Genomic DNA, 15,586 nt, shown 5'->3' on the forward strand with positions numbered 1-15,586 from the left:
CAGTAATTCCTTAAATTTCCCCCCATTACCTCTGGGAAAGTTTTACCATCAGCACTAGCAGTGTGAATTTAGAAAGAATCCTCTTAAAACAAATTAACCCAGGAACTGCAGAATATTTCCTGGTAGCTTGTTCAACACGTAACTACAGTAAAATGTGACCTATTTGTTTTTTTAACAAAATGATGAGATTCTGTTGGCTAAAGACAAGTAAAAACATAATTATGTGCTACTGATAAATAAAGCCAAGAAGTGGAAGCAATATACTTCTGGCCTTTGTAATCCAAAGGGGGGTAAACATTAGGCTAATTTTAGGTCCTCCTGTCAGTGCCTGGTTGAATTCTTGATGTCTCAGCAACACATTGCTCTTGTTTACAGCCAGCCAAGGGTATCATTAGCTTCCCTGTTTAGCCTTGTGTTTTTCCCTGCTGTCACCAGGCCTTGAGTAGGTTTATTATCCATGTTGCTGTTTAGACAGAGAAACTTAATGCTGTTGAAAAAAATAAGACAAGACAAAAACAGGCTCATGATACATCCACCAACAGCCCTGCATGGTACAGTGTCCATACTGGAACGAAAAAAAACGATTTCCCTTTACAAAATAAGACTTCCACCGAAATATCTGCATGTCTCCCGTAGAAGGTGTTGTAATTCAGACTTGAAATGTGACAGCTGCAATAATGAAGAAATCCTCAAACCTCAGTGATTATTAAGAAAAGTCCTTTCAACATTTAAACCACAATGCAAGAGGGATGAAAGAGACTTAAATACTCCAGCTGGATGACGAGAGGCCACATGTCCCACAAATAAACCTTTTATGGCAGAACAGTTGCATGAGCCATGGAATATGAGCAAAATCTGCCACACATTTATTGAGGTTCAGTGTTGCATTGTTGCTAGGGTGCAAGGGTTCACTGGCAAGTGCAAATGTAGGCTAAATGGCATCCAGACCGTGGCTAATTGGCCACCGGGGCAGTTCCCTTCCTCAGAGTGCTTTGAAACGTACTGTAAGGCTTGTTTTTTAACTGGTCACTCATGTTAACCCCTCGCACTAGCTTCATAAGTCTAATTGTGCAGGGTTTGCGGAAAGTCATCTGCCACTCTAATGGGTTTATTTTGGGCAGAGAGGAAGGCATTGTCCCTTTCAACCTGGAAATAAGTCCTATATTGACAGATGATTGCCCATTTAACTTTAATCATCACTTAACCACTCTGACACATTTATGGCTATCTAACCTAAAAGTTTAATTGATAACATTTGGCAGTTAAAACGCGGCTTATCAAAGATTACTTAACTGTGGTGGACATAATGAGACTGTAGTTGAAGTTTTAAATAGTGGGGAACATGTGTTGTTGGTTTTTACCATGGGAGCTGAAGTAATGTAAGCCCCAAATAAATGTGCTTGGTGACTAAAGGTGCTTGTCGGGCTAGCCTAGCCTTGGTGTGGGGACGTGTGTGTAAGAATCTATGTGTTTGTGTACAGCATATACACTCAGTTGTCGTATATATTGCTGTCATATATAGCTGCACATACCTAAAACCAATGAAGTTTAAGAGTTGGTTTATGGTCACTCAGAACCAGTTCATATGACGTGTTGTCCAACCACATCAGAAGTCAAATTCTCTCTAAGCCGACGGTCATAGAGAGGAGAAGGGGACATGAGAGATGAAATATTGTTTAAATGCAGGGGTAACTACGCGTATCTTCAGACTGTATCTCCTGAAAGTCATTCATTGTGTTGCACTTGGTTGTTCACATAAAAAGTGACACAAAGAGTTGTGTCAAGAATGAAAAAGCAGAGCTAGAGAGAGAGAAGTTCAAACCCTGGCTCCTTTCTCACCTCCGAAGGGGTCAAATCCAGTAACACTTGAAGTATAAAGATCTTTATACTTCAGACTTCTTTTCTTCTCCATGCACTTTTGAAATGTGAAAGGTGTTTCAAATCTCTACTCTCCTTTCTCACCTCGGCACAGATGACCAATCAATGCGTTAAATGGGTGTGAATGTCAGCTTTTCGATTTCAGAAGGTTATGGGAACGGTGCAGCACACACAAAGGTGAAAGTGTTTACAACTGTTCTGAAGGCGGGCGTGAGTCACAATGGATCGTAAAAGTGATGTAACACTGCATATTTTTGGACAGTCTTTCCTTCATTTTTTTTTATCAAGTCCTGCAGAAGCTCTTTTTCCAAACAGACTATTATCGTTGACAATACACTCTATTCCAGCCAGCACCGCACGCTAAGAGTATTGTAGTCTGTGTTGAACTTTGCTCAGGTGGAGGGGAGTTAACCCAGCAGAGCGGACTTTGGGAAGACACGTGTTCACCATGCTTATTGACAGCAATACAAGAGAGTAGGTCGACCCAGGAGTTGCCCGGAAAAGTGACCAGAGAAGAGGAAATGACAGAGGCAGGAAGGGAGGGAGTACTACTTAAATCCCTTATGTAGAGGATGTACTGTTTCATCACACGGTTCTTTTTTTCTTCCCTAATTCAGTAAATGATGACTACAGAACAGAGTTTAATTTTTAATCGTTTTGTACAAATATTTGTTGAAAATATCCATAAATTATGAATCAATTGAATATGTTTGACATAAAATGAACTAAATTCAACACACATACCTCTCAGCATGTCTGACTATGATTGTTAATGATGGCATATTTTTTTTTGTTTTGACGGTATCGTCATTGTGTAATCGTGATGCGCAATTCAGTAATCGTAAATTTTCTGACCTCCTTTCCCCTCCATGATGTGTTGTACACACGTACCGCACACACCCACATGAGTGCAATGAGTAATAGGTATTGCAGTTGTCCAAATTAAACAGTGCAAGCCATGAAAGGATTATACAGGTGGTTTTGTATGTTTTGGCCCAGTAACTACAAATCATGTGTACCATAGATCACTGACACTGATTTGGATAAACAGCACAAGAGTTCCAGGTCGCCCACGCTGAATTCGGGGACAGAAATAATGCAAGACCCAGGAATCTCAGATAAGTGGAAACCTCTAGAGGAGCAGGATGCTTCACTGCAGGAAAAAAATATTTTGGCATGTTTCATCACTTATGTCTGCAGACCCAACAACATTGTTAGGATCTTGTGTCATTTTAGCTACAGTATCTCCCAGTAATCTTCTACCATGAGAAATGAGTAAGTGTGCATGTGCTGAACAGCAAATAAGAACAGTTAGCTCCAATTGCACCTCTTTTTTATTCACCTAATACTACTACTTGTCTGCCCTCAGTGCCCTTCTTGTGTGTAATGTATCATTTGTCTGGTCTAGACTTGTCCAGCGATGCATGCAGCACTAAACATTTCGGGAGTTCCCCAGTGTTTTGCATCTTTCTCAGTCTATGTGTGTGTTTGGCCGAGACCTGGAGTTAGCCTCGATGGCCTCCCTAGATACAGCATCAACATGTTTCCACTTATCTGTCCTGCAGTCCGTTGCTGTGTGTTTCAGTGGTAGGCTCTGTCTAGTTACTCTGGAAATTCCAGCAGAAACTGCTTCCACAGCATAGTGTGGATTTGTTGTTTGTCTCTTTTCTTCCACCTGGGGAGCACAATTGGCTGTATTTGGGTGCATGGCCAGAATGTGAGAAAAATTAACATATTTCTAATAATGAAAGCCTATTCTGGTCAGTTCAACAGATTATTATGCCTATCTTTCTATCTGTCTGACTAATAATAATGTTACTTATAGTCCACATGCACTTCAGTTCCCAGAATCACTCGGGGCTCAGTTAAGGCGGCATGATAAAACGATCTCGATACAGGATCACAATAAAAGTTGTGTCAATTACGATGATAAACAACAATGACATTTTTAACTTGATATGGATAGATCTAACAGCCTATCACACAGCAGAAATAAACATGACAACAGCCAGTCAGTCTACAGTTTTTGGCTTGCACATCAAAGTACACGCTCATTTCCTACTGCAAAGCATTGTTTGAGCTACCAGTGAAGAAAGTGGACGTCCTTCGGAATAGAGGAAAGAAATGAGTGGAACTGAGGGGTACAAAAGCGATATGATGATACCGCCGCACCCTCAGATTAGCCTCTATGTCGGAGTCTGTCCTTTGGTAAACAGTGACCCCAGACCATAGGCTGTATAAAAATATGGACGTAGTTACCATGACGTCACCCGTTGGTTTCTGAAGAGTGGTTTTGAAGCTCAAAGTGAGCCACTCCGGCCGTTGCCATCTTGGCAGTGCGTGACGCTGCCTAACTCCCAGCCAATCAAAAATGGGCAAAGAGGCGGGCCGAATGGCTGAAACAAGCCACCTAGGGGCTGGCGGACCTGTCACTCAAAGCAGCCATGTCCTTCATTATGCATAACTTTATAGCTTGATAAAATTTAAACGAGTGAGTTATAAAAAAATTCACCCCCTGTACAGTTGTCATGAAAGGGGAAATTTTTTGTACCAGGTTGTAAACATGTTTATTTCTGCTGTAAAGTTGGGCATTGTAACATGGGGGTCTATGGGGATTGACTCGCTTTTGGAGCCAGCCTCAAGTGGCCATTCAAGGAACTGCAGTTTTTGGCACTTCCGCATTGGCTTCATTTTACAGCCCCAGAGGTTGCCGCTTGCCCCAGACTGGCGAAGAGGGACAAACTCTGCTGCATCTGCCGACAAGGCTACGCTAGTGGTAACAATAGCAGGGCGACAGCTGGACTGCCCATCACATCTAAAGTAACCCTAGCCGAAAAAAGCTGTGAAGCTAAGTAAACAGAGTAGCAATGAAAGGCTAGTTACCCACTAACACTAATGTTAAAGAAAACTAGTTAGTTATGCCACTTTCCCATTTGGGAAAGTGGTATAACTAATAAAGATGTAGCATAATGGCAGGTTTACAATTTTGCACTTTTTACTCAGATCTCTGCCTCTAAATCGAGATGGCCAAAGAAATTTGATGTGATAATAATCACAGCTTTTTGTTTTATTTACATTATTTTAATAAATTACAAGACAAGCTAACTTGTATTGTTTTGTTAGACAGATAAAGCATGTTTGCAAAGTTAAATGTTTACATTACATTTTTTTATGTTAATAAACTATTCTAAATATTAACTAACGCACCTTTTGGTTTCTTCAGGGTTCAGTCATTATCAGGATACTCTTCAAACTGGCAGCAATATCAAATGATATATTGTGATAAATATTGATATTGATTAATATGGAAAAAATTATTCTGATAATATTTTTTGCCATATCGCCCAGCCCTAGGCTCAGTCTATGCATACATATTCACTATACAGTATATGTGCAATGATTTTTCATGGTTCATAAAGCTTGTTATATTCCTGCAGGGCAGCAGGAATACAGACATAGTGTCTGAGAGACCCACACTTAAGTTCGTTTATGTTAGTCTCAGTTGGTAAAAGAGGTTATTTTGTATGTGATCAATTCACCAGTTTACTACTGGTATTTCCCCCCACCCCCCTATAATTTAGTCTGCGGTCTTTTTAAGTGCATGACAGAAAATGTCAAATATATCAACAGGGTGTTATAGAATCTGGTATGTATAAGTTATGAGGCTTAAAGGTGATTCATTTTATAATTGTCAGCTAATCCCATGGAAAACCAAAACCAGCAATTAATTTTATCCCACTAACAAGTATTGTCTTGTGTAGCGAAAAGCCTGATATATCACTGGGTGACATGTCTCTTCAATACAATGAACATGGGCGCTGTAGTTTACTACTTTACAATCCCAAGTATGTATCAATTCACAGCTGAAAATAGTTCCCTTCAAATGCACTCTTCGCTCCTGTTTGAGTAACATTTGCTACAAAGTACAATGTCCAGCTGTTTCTGGAAATTATTTTGTCATTTTTAAAAGTAAAACTAAATATTTGCTATTTTGTTTTTAAAAATGTTCATGTTGGGTAGGAATCAGTGGTCTTGGGGCTGAGTGCCACAGTCAGTTGGAAAGTATTGAGAGACAGACTAAAGCCTCTTTTACACATAATTTCCAGTAAATTACTGTGATAACCTTTCAGGCACTGCTAGTGATTTTCACTATTCACATATGCAGCTACATTCAGGAACATTTCCGTCTTGCGCCTTTTCACACATGCCATGGCAATGCCGGAATAGATGGGGGGGAGGGACAGTCCGGCAGATGCCTGTAATGCAAAACTTACAGATGCCAACTGCCATAAAACTCAACAGAAGAATAGGGCGAAACTCACAAAACTCAGATCAAACTTTCAAACTAGGCAGTCCTGATCAAATATGAATCAAGATTATGTCATTGCATTGCCTATTTCTCGCCTCAAATGTTTTCAGAAACATATTTTAGTTTACTGTTTAGCTGTAAAATGAGAAAGTTTGTGACATGGCCACCATGTTGAAAACAGACAAGCCAAAACCAAGCACCTCCCAACTTGCAGTACGTCACCCACAAGTCTTGTGATTGGTTGCTTGCTCCACAAGAAAGCGTCTTTCGTCAGACGGACATAACCCTTTAAGTGCTTGTCCCTGCAAAGTTACTGCTTTCACTCACAACACAGCTGTGCTGGCACTTTTCCTGAATTGTTACTAGGTCCTGAGGTGGAAAATTGGCGGTACAGATTTCCCTGAATATCCATCTCTGCTCGAATTCACACATGACCCCATGCAGGAAAGGTTCCCGAACATTTCAGGGATAGACTGCATGTGTGAAAGGGGCTTAACATTGTTGGTTCAGATTTTATCACTGGATTTGTTGATAATAAAAACATATCAAATAATGGCATCCTTATCCTTTAATGCTTTCATGTCAGTCAGGCTCATTGGCCAGTAATCTGTCCTGCTCTCTTAGATTAAATGTTTTTTTCCCACTTTTTAAACAAAATTAAGACTCCTCAGAGAAGACATGTTCTCGTACAATGACACATTGTTTGTAATTTAGACATCAGGACAACTCCCACTAAAAAATGGTGTGTAAAACCAATCTAAGCATTCTCCCATCTAGGAAAAGGAAACATTCCCAACTTCACGTTACCCCCTGGTAATCCTGAATGCCAAGCATTGGTGAGCGCTTCCTATCTGCTGCTCCAGTTTGTCCCCTGTTACTGTTCTAACAATGGATCTCAGATGGCCCATAAAGCAAGATTATGTCAACCTGGGCATAGTGTACCAACTGTTGCTCCTGCTTCCTTCCTGCTTTAGGGAATAATGCGTTCCAGCTTTTATTAGAGTTTATTATTGGCAGGGCTCACTGACAGGTCTGGGAATGCTTTTAGTGGGCAGGCTATTGTTTGCAACCAGAGATGGCTGGTAGAAAGGAGTTTGGCAGTTCCTAAACACCAGCTGATGGATGGGAGAAAACAAGGGACACAAGTGCCAAGACTAAGATGGGACAATAGTATCAGCCCTCACTGTGCACTGGTACAAGGCTAAAGCAGTTAGTGAACCATGTTAAAAGTAGTCAGAAAAGTGCTATTTCTGTCAACAAGTTGCACTGTGTTGGACACAAACCGCACGGATCACAGTGAAAAAACACTGGGCTGAGAATGCCAAGTGTCTTAAACACATGACAAGAGCAATTTAGCATGATCTTAGACTTGGCACTCTCCGGGGGCGAAACAGGGTGTGAGCCCACACTTGAATTAGAGACTAACAGAGATTAATTTAATACTTGGGAGTTTTTTAATGCCTCACACTTTCAAGTCTACAGCGATTTATTGGATCAGGTTGCCAGCATCTATAAAAATCACATTTAAGACGTAAAAACAAATATCTTCTCTTGGCCTATATAATTATCTTGCATTTTCAGATGCCAGTCCCTCTCTCATTGGCCTAAGATAAATATTGGATCAAAGATGGTACAGACGGATGGCACAGGAAGACATAATTCTGTCAACTTGGGTCTATTCAGTGTGAAGATGCCCAATTTAGGTGTACATTTTGTTCTTAAAGGAAAACACTGTTTCGGAGTTCTTCATTTATCCTCAACATATTTACAATCTAATGGACCCAAATGGTAGTTTAAAAGAACCATTGTGTCTTGACATATGCTGAAAGATCTTTATAAGTTTGATTCAGTAATTCGCCAATTTAAACAGTGTATTCTCTTTATTCAAAGAATACTACGTGGTAGGTTGTTTTTAGCCATGGTCTCCAGAGGATTAACCCTGCTGACTTTGGTGATCCCCCTGACTTTTCCTCTAGTACCACCATGAAGTTGACCGGTTGTCACAATGAAATATTTTGACAACTATTGACTGGATTTGCAGTGAAATTTGCCACAGATTTTCAAGGCCCTTAGAGGATAACTTTATTGACTTTGGTGATCCTCTAGCTCTTCCTCTAGTGCCACCAGCAGGCTGACATTTTTGGTTCAGAGTAATATTTCTCGACAGCTTGTGGATGTATTGCCATGAAATGACATCGGTTTTCCCCACAGGATAAATCCTTCAGACTCGGTGATCTGCTCACTTTTTCTTTAGTTCCAGGTTGGCATTTTTTGCTTTGAGTGAAGCTATGTTAAACATGGTGAACATGGTAATCCAGCTAAAAATCTGAATGTTCGCGTTGTAATAGTGAACATGTTTACATTCTGACGTTTGCAACTTCACAGAGCCAGTAACATGGCTGGGGACTCTTAATCTTGTTCCATAACTGATGATAGGTTTCTAAATAGACACCTTTGAAACTTAATAGACCCAGCTTGTAATACAACTGCTCTTATGAACTTTACATTTTAGTCGTACCTCATCCTTCACAGGTCCTTACTGCTACTTCCCACATTGGCACTGAGAATTGGAATAGAGCTAACTGACTAAATGTCTTCATTTTTCTACAAGAACAAACTATTTTCTTAATATTCTTCTTGATCAAAGCTGCACTTTGCCAGATGCCTATTTTGAAAAGGTTTAAATAAAACCAAAATTAATCAAAAGGCAGACAAAACTAGTATTTTCTTTTAAAAGGCATGGTGTTCTACAATATTTCTGTCTACTAAATATGCTATTTTGACTTTGTTTTTAGCATTGGCTGGAAACCACTGCTGAATACCCAAAATGCTAAATCCTAATGCTAATCCAATATATTTTTAATATACAGTTTTTAACATTGATATTGAATCAAATCCTAATATCTTAAGGTAATATGATTATAAATCGCTTTATAATATATGTGCTTATTTCAAAAAATGGAAGGTATCAGTGGTTTATTTAATAGAGATGACAGGTTTTATCATAAGCCAAGTTTAGGCTTAATCATTTGACACAGGTTTAACCAGTGTGTTGTGACAAAATAATTGGATTATAAGGTCCAGATTGAACGAGGGAGTATTGTTGAGGGCTACGATAGCTACCCCCTGTGGATAAAGCCCTAAGAAAGATGTTCCCTCCATACAGCATGAACTAGAGGGCATGTAGATGCCTTTTTTCAGTTCATCAGTTAAATCTCAGCTTTCAAATAGCCTAGATTGTGACTATTGCATCTTTTGTTTTTTTTATGTATCAAATCTGTACATTTTCCGCAGGGCTTATCCTATTCATGAAAAAAAACATAGATTTGTTTTGGCACACACAGCCTTCAGCAGAGCGTATAAAATCAATTCAGTGAAGAGTCTGTACAGACTCACATGTCTATACACAAACACACACACACACACACACACACACACATACACATACTGTAGCAACACATGGACATTGCTTTTTGGCTCAGTGCGTTTCACTCTCTCTCTCCCTCTATGTTTGACCAATGCTTTGCTGCAGCATTCAAGCACTACTTTGTTAATTCAATGTCAGAACATTTGGTACAATACAAGTGGACCCAGTACAATGTGCTGTTATTGGCCATAACTGTGCGCTAGCAGCGTGGCTCTAGGATGGTCTGTCAGTCAGTCGGTCAACCCTTTTGGTCAGACTGAAATATGTCAGCAACCACTGGATGTATTGCCATGAAATTTTGTTCATTCATGGTCCATATGTGGTGAATCCCTCTGAGTTTGGTGAGCCCCTGACTATTATTCCATTTTGTACAAACTTTCATGGTTCCCAAGGGATGAATATTGATTTTGGTGATCCCAACTTTTCTGGCGCCACTGTGAGGTTGATATTTGTAGTTTTGAGCAAGATGTCTTGACAACTATTGGATGGTTTGACACTAAATTTGGTGACATTCATACTCCCTCAGGATTAATCAGGCCAAAATTTGGTTTATGACCAAATACCTACTAAACTAATGACATTCCCATTAGCTTCAGCTTTAGTTCTTTGTGTTAGCATGCTAACACAAAGAACTGCTTAACATCAGCATTGTCATCATAAGCATGTTAGCATGCTGGTATTAAATTAGCTCAAAGCACTGCTGTGCCTGAGTACAGTTTCACAAAGCTGCTAGCATGGCTGTAGACTTTTAGTCTTGTTAAAATATACATAAAAGCCTTTATTTATACGAGGAGGAGTCAACTTAGCTCTTCTCCAGCAACACCCTGCTTAACCTGGGAGCGGCCTAGTACAAGCTCAGCTCCTCAGTCACTGGGCAGGGAAAAGCTCCAACGTAGCAGCTGAGGTTACCTTAGCTGTAATTATTGAGGGAGTGTTTCTCCTGCACTCTTGTCTCAACATACAGGAATCTTTTATGTTCCTGTGCTTTTTCTGAACAATAGTTTTCACAGGAAGAACATATCTTTCAGTGTCACATATGTGAATCACAACTGTAACATTTACTCATTATTAAAGTTGAACAGCAGCTCTCCTCACTTCACCTTTTGTTAGAAATGTCATTATTTCCTACCAATGAAACCGAGACTGCAGAGTATCAAGCCTGTTTTCATTGGCCTTGGCCTACTTGCCTGAGCTCTCCAGTGTTTTTCTTTTTTTCTTCCTCTTCTCCCACCTCTGATCCCTCCTCCCTACTTCTCCTCCTCCTCAGTGGCGTTTCACTGATATTCTGTGTCACAATCCTGACACAGCACTTCCTCACTCTCTCCTCAGTTTCAGCTCGCTCCTGCCCCGGGGCACTGACTGCTTCTTTTGGACAATGCCCATCCTTGTTTGCATCGCCCCCTCATTTCGGGAATCCCGGCATTGCTGGTAACCACTGGTGGATCAGGACGATGAGGTCACTGTCTCTGTTTAGCCTGCCCTTGCCATTGCAAGGGATGTGAGTCGCTCCTGAACAATGGAAGCTTTCTGCATTGGGCTAATATGGGCAGCCAGACATACAGACAGACAGACAGGCAGACAGACAGGCAGACAGACCGGCAGACAGGGAGACAAGCTAATGCAAGTCAAAGACATCCTGCTTCTGACACCTTAATATAATTGGCATTAATAAATACAGTATTTCCAGCACACCTGGAACAATTCCTCCTACTCAGTAGACACCAGAAATGACTCTCTATATTCTGATTTGCTCATCATTTAGGTTGTCCTGCATTTAATTGGCTTCTTTGCTACAGCAAGGCAGGGAGAAACAATGATGAACAGAAGTTTCACACTAACTTTGGCATTGCAGTTATGTCAGGTTTGCACAGCATGTTGTTTGTCTTCTCATAGTCTGAGTCTTCCAGTTCTTTCACTCTCACAATGAGTTCAGGAAAGGAATCGCTTTCAGTTTTCATCACCCATGGGCCTTAAAGAATCCTGCGTCATTCCCCAAAACTAAGCCACTTATTACCCTATTTATCTCAAATATCGTCATCATCTTCAGAATCCTCATATTGAGTATGTCAAGGGGGAAAAAAGTTTCCCCAGTTGCACATTCAGTCTTTCCAAGATGACTTGTATCAGATCACGTCAATGTGAAAAGGTAGTGATTGTGTGAAAACCAGAATCGACAAGTGCCATTCCCTCAAGGGAGCATAAATCTGTTAAAAAATAAGACGCACAGTCGTTTCAAAATCCAAACAGTAAACTCATTAAGGCAGTTATGTTTGTGTTTGGCTTTGGTCTTTAGTTGTGTGCTGTACTTCTCCATTAAAAAGGTCTCACGGCATCCATTCTCAAGAGTTCAGTCATCCATTTGTCTTTATTAGACCTGACATGTTTCTAGTTATTTACTTAAGCACGGTGTTGTTGGCATTAATTATAAGCAATTTTTCCTTGTGCATCAATGGACAGGTTTCCTTTAAGAGAGGAAAAACTCATGTTTGGTAGAGTTAGTCCAGTAGAGGGTCATGTTTCGTAAGCTCTGTTTACTGATATGTGACAGGTGGTTGCATATCACTGTAGTTTTGTCTTGTATTTGCATATTGGTTGCTGGCTTCAGCCATTGGCTCAAGTGCTTGACCCATTCAGACTTGGAAGGTATAATGAGCTTCAATACTTTGAGTCAGCATGGCAGTAATTATTATGTAAGCAAAGACAGAAATGGGCGTCAGCTTTGCCAAATTTTGGCACCATAATAAACTCCTACAAATAAATCCTCTGGGTGTGATATATTTCTCCATGCTACAGATAGCATACTCAATAAAAATCTCTAGCTATCATTCAGTACAGCTGCAGAGGTCAGAGAAGTTGCAGATAGAAGAGGTCGGGCCCAGTAGTTTTCCATATCAATCTAAATGAGTCTGTGGCAACAGGACATCCTGTAGCACAACCCTTTTCCCTCTGATCTGGTAATGGGAAGTACCGTTTGTCAGGATTAGGATTTCTCCCAGGCTCAATCTTTTTTCCTTTACCGTGTTCTTCTTATTATTTATATTTTCTGCTAATAATAGTACTACTGACTATCCATTATAATACTGCTGTCATTAATGTCCAACATTTCCTATGTAGACTCAAGTGCCATTCTGTATCTTAATGGGTTCAATAGATAAGCTCTTTAGAGGTTATCCTCTAACCACTTTTATGCTGGTAAATTCAGTGTGTGTTTGAGTTCTGTGTCTTTCTATTCTGGAAATAAATCAGACCATGGTAAAGACAATTAGTAATTTTCTCCAACATTAAAAACCTTTTCAACTCCAATGATTCTTATCAGAATTTGCAAATGGGACAATTTTTTTTAAATCTTTAGTTCAGTCTGTGCTTGTAGAGCAGCATCCTCTTTGTGCTCTATGCCACATAGAAATGTCTTCTTATGCCTGAAATCCAGTCAGATTTCTTGCCAAATCTGCCCCAACAGAAAATGTAATAGATGCCAAGTAAGGCTGTTAATCTTCTTTGTTAATTTTCTCACTGTAAGTATAATAATGGTGCATCTATTTTACATGCTGACATGTTGAACCTTAAAAAAAGAAGATGAATGTTGTGTCTCATTGTCTGTCTTCTCTGTTGTCTACTTCAGCACTTGGTCCAGTGGGATGCTGGAAACCCAGAATGTTTGCTCCAGCTGGTGAAGGAGCTTATCCAGCAGTACCACCACTACCAGTGCCAGCGTCTCCGCGAAAGCTCCAGGCTGCTCTTTGAGTATGACAGTCTGCTGGAGGATCCTGACTACGGCCGCAACATGGAGATCTATGCTGGACACAAGAACAGCTGGGTAAGGACCTGTGTAATCACTGCGAGTGTGTGGTTACCTACATTTCACAAAACCAAGTGTCAAGTGACCCTATTATAAAATACATAAAGGGAAACTTCTTTACTTGTTTATAGAATCAAATTCTGACATGTAATTATACACAACTGATTTATTTACAATTGAATTGAATATTCAGACCTCAAATGCCATTTTCATAGGAAATGACATTAACATGTCATTTCCTTAAGACTGACTCTACAAAAGAATTAGTGTCAGACAAGTTAGAATCATATGATTAGACACATTTATTTTGACCAATTTCAGTTATAATATGCTGCCCAATGCTACATGATATTTAGATCACTGTGGCATCATGTTTGTGTACCAGTATGCCAGTGTAAAGACACATTCTTGAGGATACGTTAACTCATGAACAATACGTGATAAAACTTGATATTGACACTGAATGTTGTACATTTAGAGGAGTAGTAAACTTTTTAGCAGCACGCCTTTATAAGAATTTTATATCATGGGCTCCCTCCTTACAGCTGAACACCTGAAAAACCTGTAAGCAGCAAAGCGTGTTGTATTAGAGTGTTACTGCATATTAAACATGTTTAATACAGTGATTTTAATATTTGTAGTTTTTCTGTTTTAATATTATTTAAAATACAACATATAATATAATGTAAATATAATCTCAATTTAATGTGGTGTAATTATCTTGCACAATAAATGTAGAATGACATGAAAAATTTTACGGCACCCTCGGCCCATCCTCAAGGCACCCCAACTTATTAACTTAACTTACATAACTTACTGATTTTTGAGCATCCCACTGCATATTTAGCTTATTATTAAAGAACGGCAATCTTCCTAAAGAGGACCATGTTCTCATATTTAAGAAATTACACGACACCATAATTACAATCCGTCATTCTTTTGAAGCCAGTTTTGTAACCGGTTTTGCAACCTGAGGGAATATGACCAATAGGCTTCCCACGCTGAAACTATGTCTACCTGAACACTACTATAGTGTATTAGAGATTACCTTAGCTTTAGCTTTTCAGCTTTAGCTTTTTAGTTTTAGCTTTTTAACTCAAGCTTTCGTGAGGGACATTTTCTGTTTATTGAGATTTATAGTTAAATGAAAATGTGATCAGTAGTGGCTGATAAAGTTGCTGATAACTGATGTAGTAAAGTTATTTGTAGGGCTTCAACTAATGATTATTTCCATTATCAAATAATCTGTAGATCATTTTCTTGATTTATTGGTACGTTGTTTGGTCTATAAAATGTCTTTCCATGAAAAATTGTTAAAAATGTCAAAATCCAAAGGTGATGTCCTTGAATTTCTTCTTTTGTCCTGACCGACACCAAAACCCAAAGATATTCAGTTTACTTTCATAAAAGACTGAAGAAACCAGAAAATATTCACGTTTGAGAAGCTTGAATTTAGATATTTTTTTCTTTGAAAAATGACTCAAAACGATTAATCGCTTATCAGAGTTGTTGGCGATTAATTTTCTGTCAAGGAGTTCTAATTGTTTGGTTTCCGGGCAACCGGTGGTGAAGATGACCTGTGAATTCAGTTAAAGAAAACTACTACTTCAGCAAATGTTGTGTTGTGTTCTATTTGCTGATTATCAAGCCTCGATACAGCATAGCATCAAGACTTTTTAGAGACTTGGCATCAAGTGGTTGGTTATATAGTCAGGCTTGTTTACGTAGTCTTCAATCAGGTTTTCCCTGATCTACATTAAGACACTTTTCTAACTTAAGACTATATTTTATTTTGGCAACACAGGTGCATTCAGCAGTCTAAAGGGTTAAAAGGGTTTGAATGTGGTTATAATTCCCAAACTAAAGTATCAAATTGTTTTTATTAAATGTATTTTGATATCTGTAAAGGAACCCTGGATATCACCTTTTTTCAAACAATGAAAAATGTTTTGTTTTACAACACAATTGATCATTTTTATTGCACTGACCTCTACATTGTGAACTTTCAAGTTCTTTATCTCCGTTTCTTCTATTTCAGACGGGAGAGTTTTCAGCCCGTTTCCTTCTCAAACTCCCTGTAGACTTCAGCAACATCCCCGTCTATCTCCTCAAGGTAATTTAACCACCAACCCCATTTGACTCATGATCGATCTACACACCTTCACATTCTGCA

General features: G+C 39.3%; 1 protein-coding gene across 1 annotated transcript in view; it reads left to right on the forward strand.

Moving 5' to 3' along the window:
* Positions 1–15,586, forward strand: part of babam2 (BRISC and BRCA1 A complex member 2) — a 79,773-nt gene that overhangs the window by 10,474 nt on the left and 53,713 nt on the right. The window contains exons 4-5 of the mRNA XM_067614970.1: positions 13,237–13,431; positions 15,452–15,526. Coding sequence (XP_067471071.1) covers positions 13,237–13,431; positions 15,452–15,526 — 270 coding nt within the window. The remainder of the gene's footprint in view (positions 1–13,236; positions 13,432–15,451; positions 15,527–15,586) is intronic.

Source organism: Thunnus thynnus, chromosome 16 (genome assembly GCF_963924715.1).
Source record: "Thunnus thynnus chromosome 16, fThuThy2.1, whole genome shotgun sequence".
NCBI classification, from domain to species: domain Eukaryota; kingdom Metazoa; phylum Chordata; class Actinopteri; order Scombriformes; family Scombridae; genus Thunnus; species Thunnus thynnus.